This window comes from Canis lupus, chromosome 4 (genome assembly GCF_003254725.2).
Source record: "Canis lupus dingo isolate Sandy chromosome 4, ASM325472v2, whole genome shotgun sequence".
Classification (NCBI taxonomy): domain Eukaryota; kingdom Metazoa; phylum Chordata; class Mammalia; order Carnivora; family Canidae; genus Canis; species Canis lupus.
This window is the reverse complement of record NC_064246.1, coordinates 41,294,703-41,311,543: the sequence shown is the minus strand read 5'-3', so window position 1 is coordinate 41,311,543 and position 16,841 is coordinate 41,294,703. Positions and strand designations below refer to the sequence as shown.

At 38.2% G+C, this 16,841-nt stretch overlaps 1 protein-coding gene across 7 annotated transcripts in view; it reads left to right on the top strand.

Moving 5' to 3' along the window:
• RANBP17 (RAN binding protein 17) overlaps nt 1-16,841 on the top strand; it is a 301,345-nt gene that overhangs the window by 217,049 nt on the left and 67,455 nt on the right. For all 7 annotated transcript variants that reach the window (XR_007410239.1, XR_004814857.2, XM_025434993.3 and 4 more), the window contains 3 exons: nt 74-137; nt 229-337; nt 13,152-13,255. Coding sequence is in view for 5 of the 7 variants with exons in the window: in XM_025434993.3 (XP_025290778.1) it covers nt 74-137; nt 229-337; nt 13,152-13,255 (277 nt within the window). In the remaining 2 variants the exon portion in view is untranslated. The remainder of the gene's footprint in view (nt 1-73; nt 138-228; nt 338-13,151; nt 13,256-16,841) is intronic.

The following is a 16,841-nucleotide window of genomic DNA, read 5'->3' as shown; positions in this document are numbered from 1 at the left end:
TCAGTGTTATTTTGTGACTTATTATCTGTTGATAAGACCATTATATTTCCCCAGATTCCTTAACTTATATTACCTATATCCTTTTAAAAAAACTAGTGAAGATAGATGCTGTGAAATTTATGCTAAAAAACCACACGGTAAGTCTTACTTCCTTTAATTCGTAACTAGAATTTTCTGCGTAGTTTAGGTAAAGCATTAGTAACTTCGGATGCTCTTTGCTTTCTTTAGAGTGAACACTTCCCCTTCCTTGGAATCAGTGACAGTTATAGCCTCAGCGACTTCAGGTGCCGCACCACCTTCTACACCGCCCTCACTCGCCTTCTGATGGTAGATCTAGGTAAGGTTAAGAATTTATGCTTGATTAATAAGGGCTCAGCAATATACTTGTGCAGTTAAAGGAGCAGAATACTAGTGAGCACCACACTTAAGTGACTAGAATTTGTCAGCTTTGACAGTTTTCAACAGCCTTCTATGATTTGAGCATCAGATCCAAAAGACAAATCTTTGTATTTAAAGTGATATTTTTCACTTCAAATAGAACCTACATTAATTCTTTACCTCAGGATTTATTTTCTTTGTATCCTTGACCCATTAATTTTACTGCTATGAATCTAAGAGTAGTCCTAAATGCAGAAAAGCTTTACACACAAAAATTTTCTTTGTAATGACATTTAACCTAAAGAAAAAATGGAAACGATGTAAATATCGAGCAGTAGGGAATTGTAAAATTATAGCACATCTACTTGATGGAATAGCCTGTAGTCATTAAAATTGGGATTTGAAAACAATGCAATACATGGCATTTATTAATATTAAGTGAAAAAGCTAGGTGTTAAACTGTGCAAATGATATGAGCATGCCTGGGGTGTGGGTGGGGAATGCATCCAAAAGAGACTTAAATGAAATTCTTTAAAAATGGTAAATGTTATTTTGTGGTAGTGAAGTATAGGTAACTTTTTCTTATTTTGATTATTTGAAATTTTCTTTAAGGTATTACTCTATAATGGGAAAAAATAGAACTTTTAAAAAATTTTTTTTCACTGAAAAGCTGAAGTTAGCTAGACCTATCCACAGATAGACAGTACCTGAGGATGGGCACTTAAGTCTCTTTGTGGTGACCATGTTACTCCAGGTTCCCATTTTCCCCCCATGTTTGAATACTGCAGGTTAAATTAATCAGTTTATAGACACAAGAAAGAGTTCAATCAATGACAATATCATCGTTAGAGAATATATATAATACTGATGATACTTTTTTTCATCCTTTCTCTTGCAATGTATTGATTGATCCATCAACTTAAATATGAATTTTTAAAAACATGATCATCCAAAAGGAAAAAGGATAATTTTCTTTTGCCCATAAAAGACATTCCTCCTTGTAGTAAAAAGGTGACTAAACCGCCCTCTGCTCCACATCTGTATTATTTTCATGCATTTCAACAGAATAAATTACCAAAGAGACAAACAGCCAAAAGTTGAGAGAAATACATCTAGAATGACTAAGGAGCTTGGTGGGATTGATTTCTAAAGAAAGATTAAAAGAGCCGTGTATGTATAACTTGGCTAAGTGACAACGAGGGCTTGAGGCAAAGAGAACTGTCTATAAATATTTGAAGAGTGTAAACCAGGCATGCAAAACCCAATCATCTGCTACCTTAGGCAAGTGGGAGATCTGAGTGACAGCTCTGCATACTGCACACTGGCCTGTATTACCTCTTGGCTGCTGCACTAGAGGGAAGAGGAGCAGCCCAACTCTGTCATTCCTCAGTCATCATTTAGAGAACACGCTGTGCTGTGAGCTCTAGGGGCAGGACAGAAACCAGCCAGGCATACAGGCCCCTGCCCTCAAGGAGCTTGCCCTCTTGCTTTCCTCCCAATTGTCCAAGCATTAACGAAGACCCTTGTCTAGACTGAATTTCTTTTGGAAAGCCATAAAAATGCTCTTTTAATGACCCTGCCAGACAGTGAAAGGAATGGGGCAACCAAAATCATAGAGAACTGGATGGAGGAGATTTCCTAGAATTAGGTTCATGTCACACACATTTTCAGGACCTGGAAATGGAGTAGCTCAAGCTCCACTCTCATATAGTCATCATAGACAAAAGAACCTTCCATAAATCCATGGTAGCTTCAACAACAAGACAGCGCTACCAGTATTCACCACACTCTTGCACTTATCCTTGTGATGTTAATTGAGTCATGATAATGCCCAGAAAGACCCTGCATTACATGCTGCCACTTTGAAGACTACTTTTATTTAGTATTGCTTATTGTAAGCTGTAAGGTATGAGAAGCTGAAATAAAATACATAAATTTGAATAACTGGAAAGGGATCTTATTAGGTTTCTCAGAGTTAGATTCCTTTGAATTACTTAACCCATAACAGTATAAAGTATAAATTGATATTTTTTTAGTTCATAGTTTTTTTAAAAAAAAGGTAAATATCTGGTGTGTTGGAAATACATTTTGGATACCTTGGGAGAAATAGAAACTGACTTTGTGGAAGTGCTTCTATTCCTTGTTAAGAACCAGAGTTTCTCTTCTTCTCAAAATTCATTGAGCTCCTTCAGGGCATGGACTTTGCCTTTTTCATGCTTTCTAGCACCGATCTCCCAATTGCTACCCTGTAGGTGCCCAGTAAATATTTAGTGAATGAATGATACATAAGTACACTATAACCAGGATGCCATCATCATGGTTTCTGTAATCATCAATTCCTGCCAGGTACTTTCTGCGAGTAGCTTTGATCATTGGCCTCTCCAAGACAAAACAAATCGAGTGGCTGACTACTTTCACAAGTGATCAGCTATAGTTGGCCACTCTTGGGCTCGATTAGTCGCTTGTTGCTCTCTGTTCAAAGTGTTATTACTTTACAGATGATCATTTGTTGAGTGTTGCTGAACACAGTTTTATTATTTGAAGCCTTGTCTCACAAACTAGGTTGACTGGAACATTGCTGCCAGAGTTCCTGTGTGTGTGGCTTTCTAGTTTTCTATTGTGTATTCACTGTTATGAAAACAAAAGAAAAAGAGATGGTGCTGTTGTCAAAAGAAGCACAGATCCATGCATTAAATGAAAGAAGTGAAAATATTAGGTAATGAGAATTCTTCTCAAATTAAACAAAAAAAAATTAGGAAAAAACTTTTTATATCACTGACTTTTTTTTTTTTTTTTTTGTAAGAATCAAATAGAAGAAACACCTCACCAACCTGGTTGCAAAGCATGGGTTATAATTCTTGGACTGAAATGTAAAGCATATTCTAATTGAATCTAACAAACTAAACTGAGTATGTTGTTTATGAGCCACATGCACATTTTGGAATGATTAGAAAAGGGGTGTCACATTGATTGGTGTTTACTTTGAAATGCATTTTGGTTTCTATTCAATAATTTGTACTTTGAATGAATTTAATTAGATGCTATATGCTCCAGGTTGTATTTCAGATGAAAATGGGGTTTTTTTTGGCAATAAACAGTTGTACCATTTTATCAAATTGCTCCTTGGCTACACTAGACAAAATGCTCACTTGTATATAGAACAGAATTGAAAGCATTTCATCATCAGAATGATGATATTTAATGTTGGTAATGTATTTCTGTATCCTAGGAAATTATAAAAATTAATGCAAAAACTCCCTTCACAAGATAACATACATACAGAAGAAGATGGGTGACTGTCCATATGTGCACGCATGTTAGCCCTTCCAAGAATCACTTAAAGTTCCCTAGGTTATTTTTAAATTAACTTTGTCAATCTAATAAACTAAAGGAAAGATAATATTACCCAAGCCAGTAAATGGAGAACCTCAAGGGAGCTGTTCAGTGTAAAATACTTGAATAAATAAAACCTTCTATTTTTTTTTAAACCTTTTATTTTGTTTAATTTGAATAGAGGTGAATTCAGTTGACAAATATTGGAGAAGGGAAGTGTGGAAAAGAACGACAACAAGGCTCTTTGTTTTGTGGAGAACTAAATATTACTCATTGCAAATTAAGCTTTTACCAACCACAAACTTAGAATTACTCAGCGTCATTAAAATTGGTTTTCCTTGGTGTCACTAACAGTTGCTTTTCCTCGGCCTTTTTATGATTGTACCCTATCTTGAACTACTGAGAGCATGTTGATAGGATCTGAGTGAGCATTACTTTCCTCAGACCCTCAAACTCTAAGAAAAAGTCATATCTTTTAATGATCAAGGGAATGCTAGTATTAAAATGTTACTAATAGACATTAAGAGATATTTTCTCCTTAGGGAGAAGCATGCTATAGTATTCATCTACGTTTGTGGCTTTTAATAGATAATTGACACTTGAAGATATCTCTCACTTAAATTTGAGAAGTTTTAAATAAAAAGTAAATGACTTGAATAAAAAGGGAAGAGTATTCTAGAAATAGCTCCTAATGATAAAAGTAAAAATACACAGAGAAAGGAAACTTTCCTTTTCTTTAATAATAAACTAACATTTGTTTATAAATTTATAGTCTGCAAACCACTCTCACATACATTGTCCTATTTGATCCTCACAACAGCCCATGTGAAATAGCTATTATTGCATTGTTTATCTGTTAAAAAGGTGAGATTCAGAGAGACTAAATGACTTGCGCAAGGTCACATTACCTCTAGTCCTATGACCACACATTTTCATTCACTTCTGCTACACTGACTTCACCTTTCATATTCTCAATCAATTAGGAAAAGTAACTTTTTTCTTTGTCATTTTTATTTGAACTGTTTGGACTGAATGATTGATTTGAGGCTTGAGGGCAGTGAGAAGGGAGAAGGAATTACTTTCCAAGCTTCTATCAAGTAAACAGATAGATTCATGTTTATTATTTGCTCTATATAGGTGTATTATGGTTTTTCTGGTCAATGAAAATCAAAATGTAGTTTTTAAAATTGGTCCTCATGTCTTAATAATTGGCCAAAGCGTATGTATTCTCATGGATAAAAAGAACACAGAGGTAGATGTCCCAGAAGGGTTTAGCAAGTGTGAAGCTTGATCAGAAATAACTAATGTTCTGATAGATAAGAAGGATGTATCAGTATATCACCTGTGTCCATGACTTGGCAGAGACTATCTAGAAAATAGTCATGGGCGGGGGGGGGGGGGGGGGGGGGGCAGGGGAACTGGGCAGTAAGGGGTAAAGAAGCAGCTGGAAATACTTAGAATCTGTAATGAGATAATTAAGACTAATTAGCCGGCCCTGTAGGCAGAAAGCAGCCCATTAAGTCCAGATCCAGTTTTAATAACTTACCTGGTTTTGAGGGTAGAGAGTCCAGAGCACCCCAGGGAATGAGATGCTTCAGGGATGAAACTTTTAGGGTAGGTTTCCTAGGAAAGGAATATAAAAGTCTACAATGGGCAGTGTATTTTTCTTCTGAGAACTAAAATAAACATTTTGGTTCCCTAGGGAGAGGAATTAAAGAGATCCTCAATTTTCTCATCTATGGAATGGAGATATCTATCTTAAAGAATTGTTAGGAGCTTTAAATAAGATAAAGATGTGTGAAAAGGCCTGGAACAATTCCTATCACAAAAAAGCACTCAGTGTATATTAATTAATTAAGACACAAATATTTATTGAATGTGCAATCAGGGGCATGACTGACACTAGGCCTCAAAATGAGCTAAGTTCAGTACCTTTATTACTTCAGCACTTGGGCTATTGTTTTCCTCCAGAAGCAGGAGCTGATGACACTTCCTAACAGGTTCTAAAACAGCCTGCCCTACCTGAAGCTGAGTCCTATCACAGCCAGCTACAACTCCTCCTAGGCTATGTAGGGGGAAATTGGAATGAAAACTAAATTCTGGCCCAGGTTAGATGGAGTCAAGCACCTTTCTCAAGACTTTATTCTAATAGAACTTGAGAAGTGCTACTCTAACAAAGCACTGGGGAACTGCAGATGATGCAGGCATAGGCCTGCAAAAGTCACTTGCTCTTTTGATATGACCCATTGGTGCTTGTTTTTTGTTGTTGTTGTTTTTAAAGATTTTATTTATTTATGAGAGAAGACACGGGAGTGGGGTGGGAGAGGCAGAGACATAGGCAGAAGAAGAAGAAGAAAAAAGAAGAAGAAAAAAGAAGAAGAAGAAAAAAGAAGAAGAAGAAGAAGAAAAGAAAGAAGAAGAAGAAGAAGAAGAAGAAGAAGAAGAAGAAGAAGAAGAAGAAGAAGAAGAAAAAGAAGAAGAAGAAGAGAAAGAAAGAAGAAGAAGGAAAAAGGCTCCATGCAGGGAGCCCAATGTGGGACTCCGTCCCTGGTGTCCAGGATCAGGCCCTGGGCTGAAGGCGGCGCTAAACCACTGAGCCACCTGGGCTGCCTGGTGCTTGGTTTTAAGTAGATTATTTTCCTCACTCATCTGCCTCTATATCTCCTTGTTAATTCTCTTAATTCTCTTAATTCTCCATAGTTTGGAACAGAGCTTCATAACATTAGATCTGACCTTTACTAACTATATCAGTTTCCTGTTACTCCCATTACAAATTACTGCAAATATAATGCCTAAAATAGTACAGATTTATTATTTTACAACTCTGGAGGTCAGAAGTCCATAATGGGTCCAGGGGGGTAAAATCAAGGTGTCAATAGGCAGTGTTCCTTTCTGGGGCTCTGCAGAAGAATCTGTTCCTTTGCCTTTTGCAGCTTAGATGCCACTTGCTTTCCTGGCTCATGGCCTCCTTTCTCCAGCAATATCAGGTCAAGTCCTTATGCTGCCATCTCTATGGTTTTCCCTGTCTTCTTTTCTCTAACACTTTCAAAGACCTTTGTGATTACCCTGGACACATCTGGAGAACCTAGGATAATCTTCTATTTTAAAGACAGTTGATTAGCAACCTCAATTCCCCTTTGTTTATAACCTAATATATTCACAGATTCCAAGGACTAGGACATGGACATCTTTGGGGGGCCATTATTCAGCCTACCATAGTAACTTATCACTAATAACAAACTATTTCACACAATAGTTATATAATAAATCCTCATCACTTATTACCATAATTATTTGTACTATTAGCCGCTCCTTGAGTACTCCTCCAGATCCCCTCTAATCCAGCCTCTATTTGCATTTTAATTTGAGGAAAGGAGAAGTTTTACTCTTCTACATACATTTAAAGGTGGAGAGAATTTTGTTGGTGGTATTTTTTTGTTTTGGTGTTGGGTTTTTTTGAGATTCACATGCCATAAAATTCACCCCGTTAAAGTGCTAGTTCAGTGGTATTTATTATATTCAAAATACCCACAAGGCTGTGCGACCATAACCCTTATCTAATTCCAGAATATTTTTGTTACCTCAAAAAGAAATCCTGTATCTTAAAGTAGTCATTTCTTACTGTCCCCGCCCCCAGCCCCTGGCAATCACTAATCTACCTTCTCTGTCTATGAATTTGCTCATTCTAGCTGTTTCATGTAAATGGCATCATGTGATATGTGGCCTCTGTGTCTATCTTCTTTCACACAAGCATAATGTTTTCAAGACTCAGGCATAGTTTAACATGTCTCGCTACTTCATTCCTTTTTATGGTGACATAATGGACAAAATCTCTAATAGATGTTGTATAGAGTTTATTTGCATGACATAAAAAGAAATGACCAGTTTTCCAGCTTAGATTATACAACATATCACCTTGCAGTAAGAGAGGAACAGTGCTAACTGAAGCATAGACATTTTTGTAGAAATAACCCACCAATGTATCATATTTTCCTAACTTGAACTCAAATGATTGCTGAGAAATTCCTTTCTGCCTACCAGAACCAAGCAAATTGTTCTTCACCTTCTTCTAACTTCATGCAGCTCTAAACTCAAGATTCTGTGACCCTGACTTCAATGCCCACACCTCTGATACCTTCCACCCCATTAGAGACCGGGAGAAAACCATGAGCTGAAAGTAAATAGTGTAATTGGAGATCCTCCTCTACTGACATTTACCAGACCGAGGACATTGAGTAAACCACAGAATCCCTTTGCACCTCCCTGTTCACATGTAAATGAAGGAAAATCACCATACAACTCCATAGGATTGTTGGGACCATTAATGACTTGCAGCAGTACTTAAAACATAGGAACAACCACAAAGGTATCTGTTAAGTAAATCAAGTATTAAACTCATTGCCTTCACATAATAAGCACTCAGGAAATAACTATTGTTATTCCGTTACTACACAACTATTTCTTGGATGCTAGACCCTCTTCTAGTCCCTGGGGATAGAGTCATGATCAAAATGGACAAAGTTCCTTCACCAAGGAGCAGCTTACATTCTAGTAGAGAAGACCATGAATACATATGTGAATATATAGTCTGATCATAGTAAATCCCATAAGAAAACTAAAGTAGATGATGGAAGTAGAAAGTGGGTGGGGGTTGGGAGAGAGTTTTGCAGTAATGTTTTAGGAGGTCAAGGAGGGCATCTCTGAGGATGTAACATTTTAAGTAGGATTGCTGTTCACATTTCTGTATTTCCTCTTTGACTTCTTCCTGCACATTTTGGTGGCTTGTCTTCTGTGCCTTGATTTTCCTATAAGCTTCAAACTTCAGTTGAGGAAGGAGATGAGTCAGGAAGTTTTTTGATCTTTTTGATCTGTAGCTCCATGTATTAAATGAAAGGTTGAACGCTAAAGTCCTGAATTTGTCTTTGTTCTGATGAAATATCCTTACCTATGGAAAGTTTTGCTCCCAAAGGAAGGACATTGGGGGACAACCTGGTGATCACACTTTGTTTGATCACTGTAATTACCTCTCTAGGTCCACATAAACCTCAAAACAACAAAAATGTTAATGGCTATCATTTGTCCAAAATCAGAATGCTAACGAGTAGCAGAGCCAGGGATTCAAGTTTAGAACCTTCAAAGCATACACTCTTTCCTGTGCCCTTACCTGCCTGCAGCGATGGTTACCACTATTCTCATTAGTAATTTCATATTTAGAAGATACTTTATCGGGCAGCCCCGGTGGCGCAGCGGCTTGGCACCGCCTGCAGCCTAGGGTGTGATCCTGGGGACCCGGGATCGAGTCCCACATCGGGCTCCCTGCATGGAGCCTGTTTCTCCCTCTGCCTGTGTCTCTGCCTCTCTCTCTCTCTGTGTGTGTCTATGAATAAATAAATAAAATCTTAAAAAAAAAAGATACTTTATTTTAGGAGAGTAAGATTACATAGTTTAAATATGTACATATATAAGGATTTGATAGTGTCTACTTCAATTAGCTGTTGTATTATTCATGTCAGATATTAAGAAAATAAGGGATTTTAAAAATTTTCATTCAAATACAGTATTTCCCTAATGCATGCCAGGCACTAATGCCAGGTGCTAACACTGTAATACTAGCAACCACCACTACTATTTATTGAGCATCTTTTTTTTTTTAAGATTATATTTATTCATGAGAGACACAGAGAGAGAGAAAGAGAGGCAGAGACACAGGCAGAAGGAGAAGCAGGCTCCATGCAGGGAGCCTGACATGGGACTCAATCCTGGGTCTCCAGAATCATGCCCTGAGCTGAAGGCAGGTGCTAAACGCTGAGCCACCCAGGCTGCCCTATTGAGCATCTTCTATTTTTCATGTGTTATAACACTTAACATTCACAAAGATAGATATTTTTATCGTTATTTGTAGATGAGAAAACTGAGACTCGGGGTAATTAGTGAATATCCAAAGTTAAACAGTAAGTGGTGGAGCCAGACATTGGGTCTGTTTATTGATGAGCCTTACCTGCCTACATCATTCTCCTTCATTGAGAAATGCAAAGATGTACAGTCTTAGCTCTTCAGAAGCAAAGCCAAAGATACCATCAGTGTAAGGTGACAGATCTAATAATTTACATACACAGGTTATAAATTTTATCTCATTTAATCCCCATAGTAACTCCTCATCAAATGGTGATAGTGGTGGAATGATGTTAGGCAGTATTATTAATGTTATTAGCTATATGCCTAAATATCTGTAAATTCGAGGCAGCCTGATCAGTGTTACCTATCATCAAGAATAGACAAAATGCTGTGGGAACCCACAGCGGGAAGGGGGAATGCTTACAGTGGGGCTTTAGAGAGTACTTGCTGGCGAGTTTAGCTCAGACTGGGAGAGCTGCTGTTTCACCTGGGCTTGGAACTCTGGAAATGAACAAGGGGTAGTGGAAGGGGATATGGCGGCGGGGGGGGGGGGGGTAACCGGATGACAGACACTGAGGGGGGCACTTGATGGGATGAGCACTGGGTGTTATACTATATATTGGCAAATTGAACTCCAATAATAAATATATATATAAATAAATAAAGTGAGAGACTAATTTTAAACAAACAAAAAAGACTTTCTGTAAAGGTCTCTAACATTATCACCAGTGGACAGAGGATGTAACTAAAAGGAATAGCTTGGTTGCATAACCAATTGACAGAGCAGGGATTATAATTTGATCTGCCTTCCCTTTCACCTTCCCCTTCCCTTAAGAGATCTAACCCTTGTTTAGAACAGCATACCAGGAGAGATTCATTGGCCTTTTGATATTTTTGTGAACAAAGCTAAGTCCCTGATTCCTTTGGACTCTGGAAACAAAGTGCATAAGGTTAAAGGGGAAAGAGAAGTAATAGAAGATCAGGGTTAGCCACATCAGCCACCCCTTAACAGTCTGAAGACGTGATTGTGCCACTGACCTGTATTATGTGACCTTGGACCTCAGTTTACTTATCTGTAGAATGATGTATAGACCAGTGTTTCTCAAATATTTGCATGCATCTGAATCACCAAGAGGGCTTCTTAAAACAAATTTCTGGACCCCCACCCTCAGAGTGTCTAATTCAGTAGCCCTGGGATGGAATTTACAACTGATAAGTTCCCAAGTGATGCTGATGCTGCTATGTCAAGGACCAAACTTAAGAACCACTGACTCTTCTCTGACATCTTGTTTCCTCTCGAATGCTCTACTTAAAAACTGATAGCATGGAAATCAAGAGGTCTGGACCATATAGTTTTACTTCCTAAGTATGCTGCCTTGAGTAAGTCACTTAACCTTTCTCTGCCTGTTTCTTGATCAGTAGAGTGGGGGGCTCACAATTCCCTGTGGCATAGGATGAAGGAGAGAATCAGCTCTCATTTAAAAGAAACCCCTTGGGGCACCTGGGTGGCTCAGTGGGTTAAAGCATCTGCCTTTGGCTCAGGCCATGATCTCCAGGCCCTGGGATCGAACCCCACTCCCTGCTCAGCAGGGAGTCTGCTTCTCTCTCTTCCTTTGCCCTTCCCCCCTACTCATGTGCTCTTGCTCACTCCCTCTCTCTCTCAAATAAAATATTTTTAAAAATAAAAGAAAAGAATCCCCTTGGGCCACTTGGATGGCTCAGTAGGTTGAGCATCCAACTCTTGATCTCAGCTCAGGTTCTGATTTCAGGGTCATGGGATGGAGCACCGCATTGGGCTCCACACACTCAGTGTGGCGTCTGCTTGAGATTCTCTCCCTCTTCCCACCCCCCTCACAATAAATAAATAAATAAATAAATAAATAAATAAATAAATAAATAGATGCATGAATGGATAAGGAAGATGTGGTGCATATACACACATGCACACATATACACACAATGAAATACTACATAGCCATAAAAAAGGATGAGATCTTGTCATTTGCAACATGAATAGACTTAGAAGGTAATATGCTAAGTGAAATAAGTCAGAGAAAGACAAGTACCATATGATTTTACTCTGCTGGAATATAAAAAAAAAACGAATAACAAATAGAAAGCAGAATCAGATTATAAATACAGAGAACAAACTGATGGTTGCCAGAGGGAAAGGAGGTAAGGGGGGTGGTTGGGCAAAATGGGTGAAGGGGAGAGGGAGATATAGGCTTCCAGTTATGGAATGAATAAGTCATGGCATAAAAGGCATAGCTTAGGGCAGCCCAGGTGGCTCAGCAGTTTAGTGCCACCTTCAGCCCAGGGTGTGATCCTGGGGTCCTGGGATCGAGTCTCACATCAGGCTCCCTGCACGGAACCTGATTCTCCCTCTGCCTGTGTCTCTGCCTCTCTCTGTGTCTCTCATGAATAAATAAATAAAATCTTAAAAAAAAAAAAAAAAAGACATAGGGGATCCCTGGGTGGCTCAGCGGTTTAGCACCTGCCTTTGGCCCAGGGCGTGATCCTGGAGTCCCAGGATCGAGTCCCACGTCAGGCTCCCTGCATGGAGCCTGCTTCTCCCTCCTCCCGTGTCTCTGTCTCTGTCTCTCTCTCTCTATCATAAATAAATAAATAAATAAATAAATAAATAAATAAATAAATAAATAAATCTTTTAAAAAAAAGGCATAGCTTAGAGAATATAGTCAATGACACTGTAATAGTGTTGTGTGATGACAGATTCTGGCTACACTTGTGGTGAGCAGAGCGTAACTGTAGGGAAGTTGAATCATTATGTTGTACACCTGAAACTAACATTGTCAACTATACTCAAATACAAGTTTTTAATAAAAAATAAATAGCGATTTGTGCATATCCATGTTTGAAGTGAAGATTCTGCTTTGATAGAATCTTTGAGGAAATGGCAAAAAAAAATAGTAAATGGCTCAGTTCTATAAAGAAAGGAAGCTTAGTGCAAGTGGAAGTGTACTTAAAATCCATGGAGAATGTACTTAAAATCCAAATGACCCATGAGGGACCCCATCTTATTTGGCAGATAAAAGTTTCCCTGCTATCTATTTAACAAATTAATAAAAGAGAACATAAATAAAAGGGAATAATAACTTAGAGCTATCTGGGCACCTGAGTCTGTGAGCCCTTTAGGGCCTTGGCACCTAAAGAGAAGGGGAAAAAAAGATCCCCTGTCTCTGAGGCTTTGAAAGAGGCTTTCCTTGAGGCATTGGGGAAGCTCTGGGGGCACAAGAACTGAAGGGCTGAGATGCCTGGGGCATGAGTCTGTTTGATCCAATAAAGAGCCAGAAAAAAAAAAAAGGCTGATAAGTAATTTTGGTATTTCATTTGGTGCAAAAGAGAAGGAAGGCAAAACACCAGAATATTCAATGAGCCAAACAAAGTACAGAATGCAGCATGAGTGTGAATGCAGGCTGACCCCTTCTCAGGAACATTTCTGAGGCTGAATGAAGCACTCGCTGCCTAGGCTAATGTACACTAGCATGCATTTTAAACCATGGTGACCCTTTTGTTTTTGTAATAGGCGAAGACGAAGACGAATTTGAGAATTTCATGCTGCCTCTTACCGTCTCTTTTGAAACAATATTACAGATATTCAACAACAACTTTAAACAGGAAGATGTAAAGGTGGGTTTGTTCCTAAACGTGATGAAAGATGATTTTGCTCATTCTAGGTTATCTAGATCCACAAAAAGGTTTCTGCATATTTGTATGTGCTCTACGCCTCGTCATTTTTGCCTCCTCAGCTTCATGTGGCTTTGAGTTGTACTTTTCATGTAAGTACTTCTTTAGTTTCTTATACAAATTGACTTTGAGGTCAGCGAGTGATTTTGGATAGTTTACAATCAGATGATTTACCTCTTGTGGCAGTTAGTATCTTTAAAAGAACACTTCTCATGGGTACACTGCTTTAAACATCCCTCTTCCCTTATCCACCCTGCACTGTATGCCTCAACATATTTATATGGAGGAATGCACACACATACACATGCTAAAACACTACATCTCTAAATATTTTTTTAAACAAGAATTTATATAAATCAAGACTTTATTAAATGGCTAGGCATATATGTATAAATAGGAGCTGGTCTTGAAGTATTGCATTCTTAAACTGAACAAAGTGATTAGGATAACTGATAGCTAAATAAGGTTTTTATGTGCCTGTGGGAGCCGTATTAGGATTGATTTGACAAGTCAGTTCAGCTGTGGCAACAGTCATAATATCTAAGACAACATTATGTTTTATTAGTAAAATCCTTAAGTGCAGCAAGCTGTTTGTGACAAAACAGTCCCATATTTTAACGTGGGGGGTGGGGAACACAAGATCTGCAAAATAGGAGTAGCATCTTCTGAAATCATAATGTATCTGGGCTATATTAAATAGATTGACACTGATTATTATTTTTAAAAGACTAATAAATGTACTCTAGAGGATGTAGGCACCTTTGTCGGTGATGTTCGAGTCATATTTTACTGTTATTTGGAATAAGTCAAAAATATTAACCGTCATTTTGCATGGCTTCTCCTCTCTCTACCAAAAAAAAAAAAAAAAAAAAATTAGCAGTAAGAAGCCAGATAGTAAAACAATGGCCTGTGGTAGTTACTTTAGTGTAATTCTTCTACCAAAAAATAATTAGCCAAATGCGATACCTTTTGAAATAGAGTTTTTGAAATGAATGTTTATCAACATGCGGTAGTCATAGAATTTTAAAACCAAAAGGGATCTTAGAGATTTTCTTTGTGTTCATAGTCTTGCTAAAACTCTTTAGCAGAGTTTCTACTCAGGTTAGCTGTATTTTTTAGGTGTCTTCCAAATATTTTGAAGGACCAACAACATCTTTGCAGCTCTAAAGCTATTGGTGCCCTTTATATCAGAAAGAAGCAGTGGAGTTGAAAACACCATCTTTCTAAAAATTACATTTGTCTCATTTGAAGATTTCATTATACTCCAAGCCCATTTTGATGGAATCCCATCTACTTTGATAGAAACCATCTTCCTAGAGTCATTTTTAATGGAGTTCTAGTGATATATCCCTAAACCAGCAAGTTCTTAACGACCCTGGAAAGTGACTGCTTGATTACACTTTAACGGTATTTGCAAATAAAATCACAAGTAATTAAGGGGAAATCTCCAGGCTTTTGAGCAAGTTTGATGCATGATAACTGCCTGATTCAGCTTCATCTAGAGTAATGCTGTGTAGGCAACAGCTACTGAGATCAATAGCAACGTAATGATAGTGGCAGAATTAAGTGAGTAACCTGAGAACTGTGCCTCAGAATGCATGCAGCTGCCACGAACCAGGGCCACACAGTGCACTCCGTGCTTCCGTCCTAAATGTTCATCAAAAGACGCCCTGCAGGAAAATGGAGTTAGATGCTCTTTATTGCTGATCGTGTCTCTTGCCACATTTATCAGGGAAATTGGATTAGCAGTTGGCAGCTGCAGGTAGACAAGATTCTGCAGTGATTAAATATGCAGCTTGGCTGCATTTGTTGTGACAGACCTTTAGTAAATTCTACTGTAAGCACCATCTGTCTAATTTGTATAAAGAAAACTTGGTGCTTTAAGCTACCGATAAAGAACTAAATCTGTTGCTTTATCATAAACAAAACTTTTGCACTAAATGCTTTTAAATGTAATTTATTAGGTTAAGGCTATTTTTCTATCATGATGAATAAATAATACATGCAAAAGTGCTTTCAGGTACTTCATTTTGCAAGTACTAGAGATAAAAACAGTTCTGTTTTGTTCTTCAATAAAGTATTTAGTATTCCAATCCACAGGAGGTGATGCTGTTAAAATATCTCTATGAAAATGCCGCAGGACTGCCAAATTCATTTAATTTGCAACCCTTACTAGCATTTTCTAACTCCCTATTTATAGATATTTTTCAAATGCAGCTTTCAGGATGAACATAAGCAGCGAGGACCTGTGTTGCCAAATTGAAATATGGTTGTGAGGGGAGGAAATGCTGCGAAACTCTTAAATTTATAGCTTTGTTTTCTTACTTAGTCCTAATAAAATTGTAGAGAACATTGAATTTTTGTCTTGGGTTTTTTCTCTTCACAGTAAAGGGAAAAAGAAAGAAAATGCTGTGACAAATCCTGGCTCTAAAGCATTAGTTCAAAATATATGTGTTTCCCCTATAATCGTGTCCATAGTAAAATATAGTCCAGTACTCCCTTGACTCATACATCATTTTTGATTTGGCCATGACGTCATCGAGTTTAAGGAAAATGAATGAAAACTTCGCAGAGGAAGAGGAGCAGTTAAATAGGAACCTGCTATCTTTAGGCCCTTCGTAAAAACTCCACAACGTTAAATTATTTAAAATCCTTGATTTTCAGCATGCGCACATTAAAAGTTTTCGCACTAAGTGCCAAATGTTGCAAACAGCACTTTAACAGAATGATTTTGCTTTGATCCCTGTAGCAGTTCCTGAATAATTTATCACAGGTTATTGCCTTAATTCTGGAGAGGGATAGAGCAATAAAGGCAGATGAAAACACTCCAGTTGAAACACCTTGGGGCCTGCTCATTCCTCTGACACGGCTCTTTTGTTGGAACTATTTAGAGGTTATTAAGATGTGTCTCCAGAATTAAGAGTATGCTGTAAGGATGAAGACAGCCATCTTAATTCTAAAGACAAAGCACAATGACCCTTCACCTTCTTTTTCTTTGTTGTTATTATATAGTAGAATTATGAGGATAATATTATAGCTGCCCCCAGTAGTGCCACTACAGTAAAGGGTCTGTCAGACTTTCCATTAGAAACCCTGTTTTGGGGGTCAGGGTGGAAGGAGCCGCATTTCAGCTGTTTCCCGGCCCATTCGTCTCACACTTGGCACACAGACAACTGTTCACCATACAGCGTACTGAAGCACTAAGCGGTTTCTACTTGAACTATCCAGAAGGAATCCTTAAGATTAGAAACCCCAGACCAATCCAGCTCCCCAAGACAGCCTCACTGAAAACATATGAGCCTCCCACTTTACACATCAGTCAAATGTGGACCAACTGTAGAAGAAAGGCAACTTTTAAAATAAATCCTTCTAAACAGTTTTAAATGAGATGGTGAACCGTGGCTCCTCCTTCCCTAAATTTCAATCAGACAACCTCTTGCTCTCTAAGGTTGCTTAGTAGTCTGGTTGAACTTCTGGTAACAGTCATCCTGCCTCAAAACAGAGCTGGGTATGTTTTGGCTACCAAGAA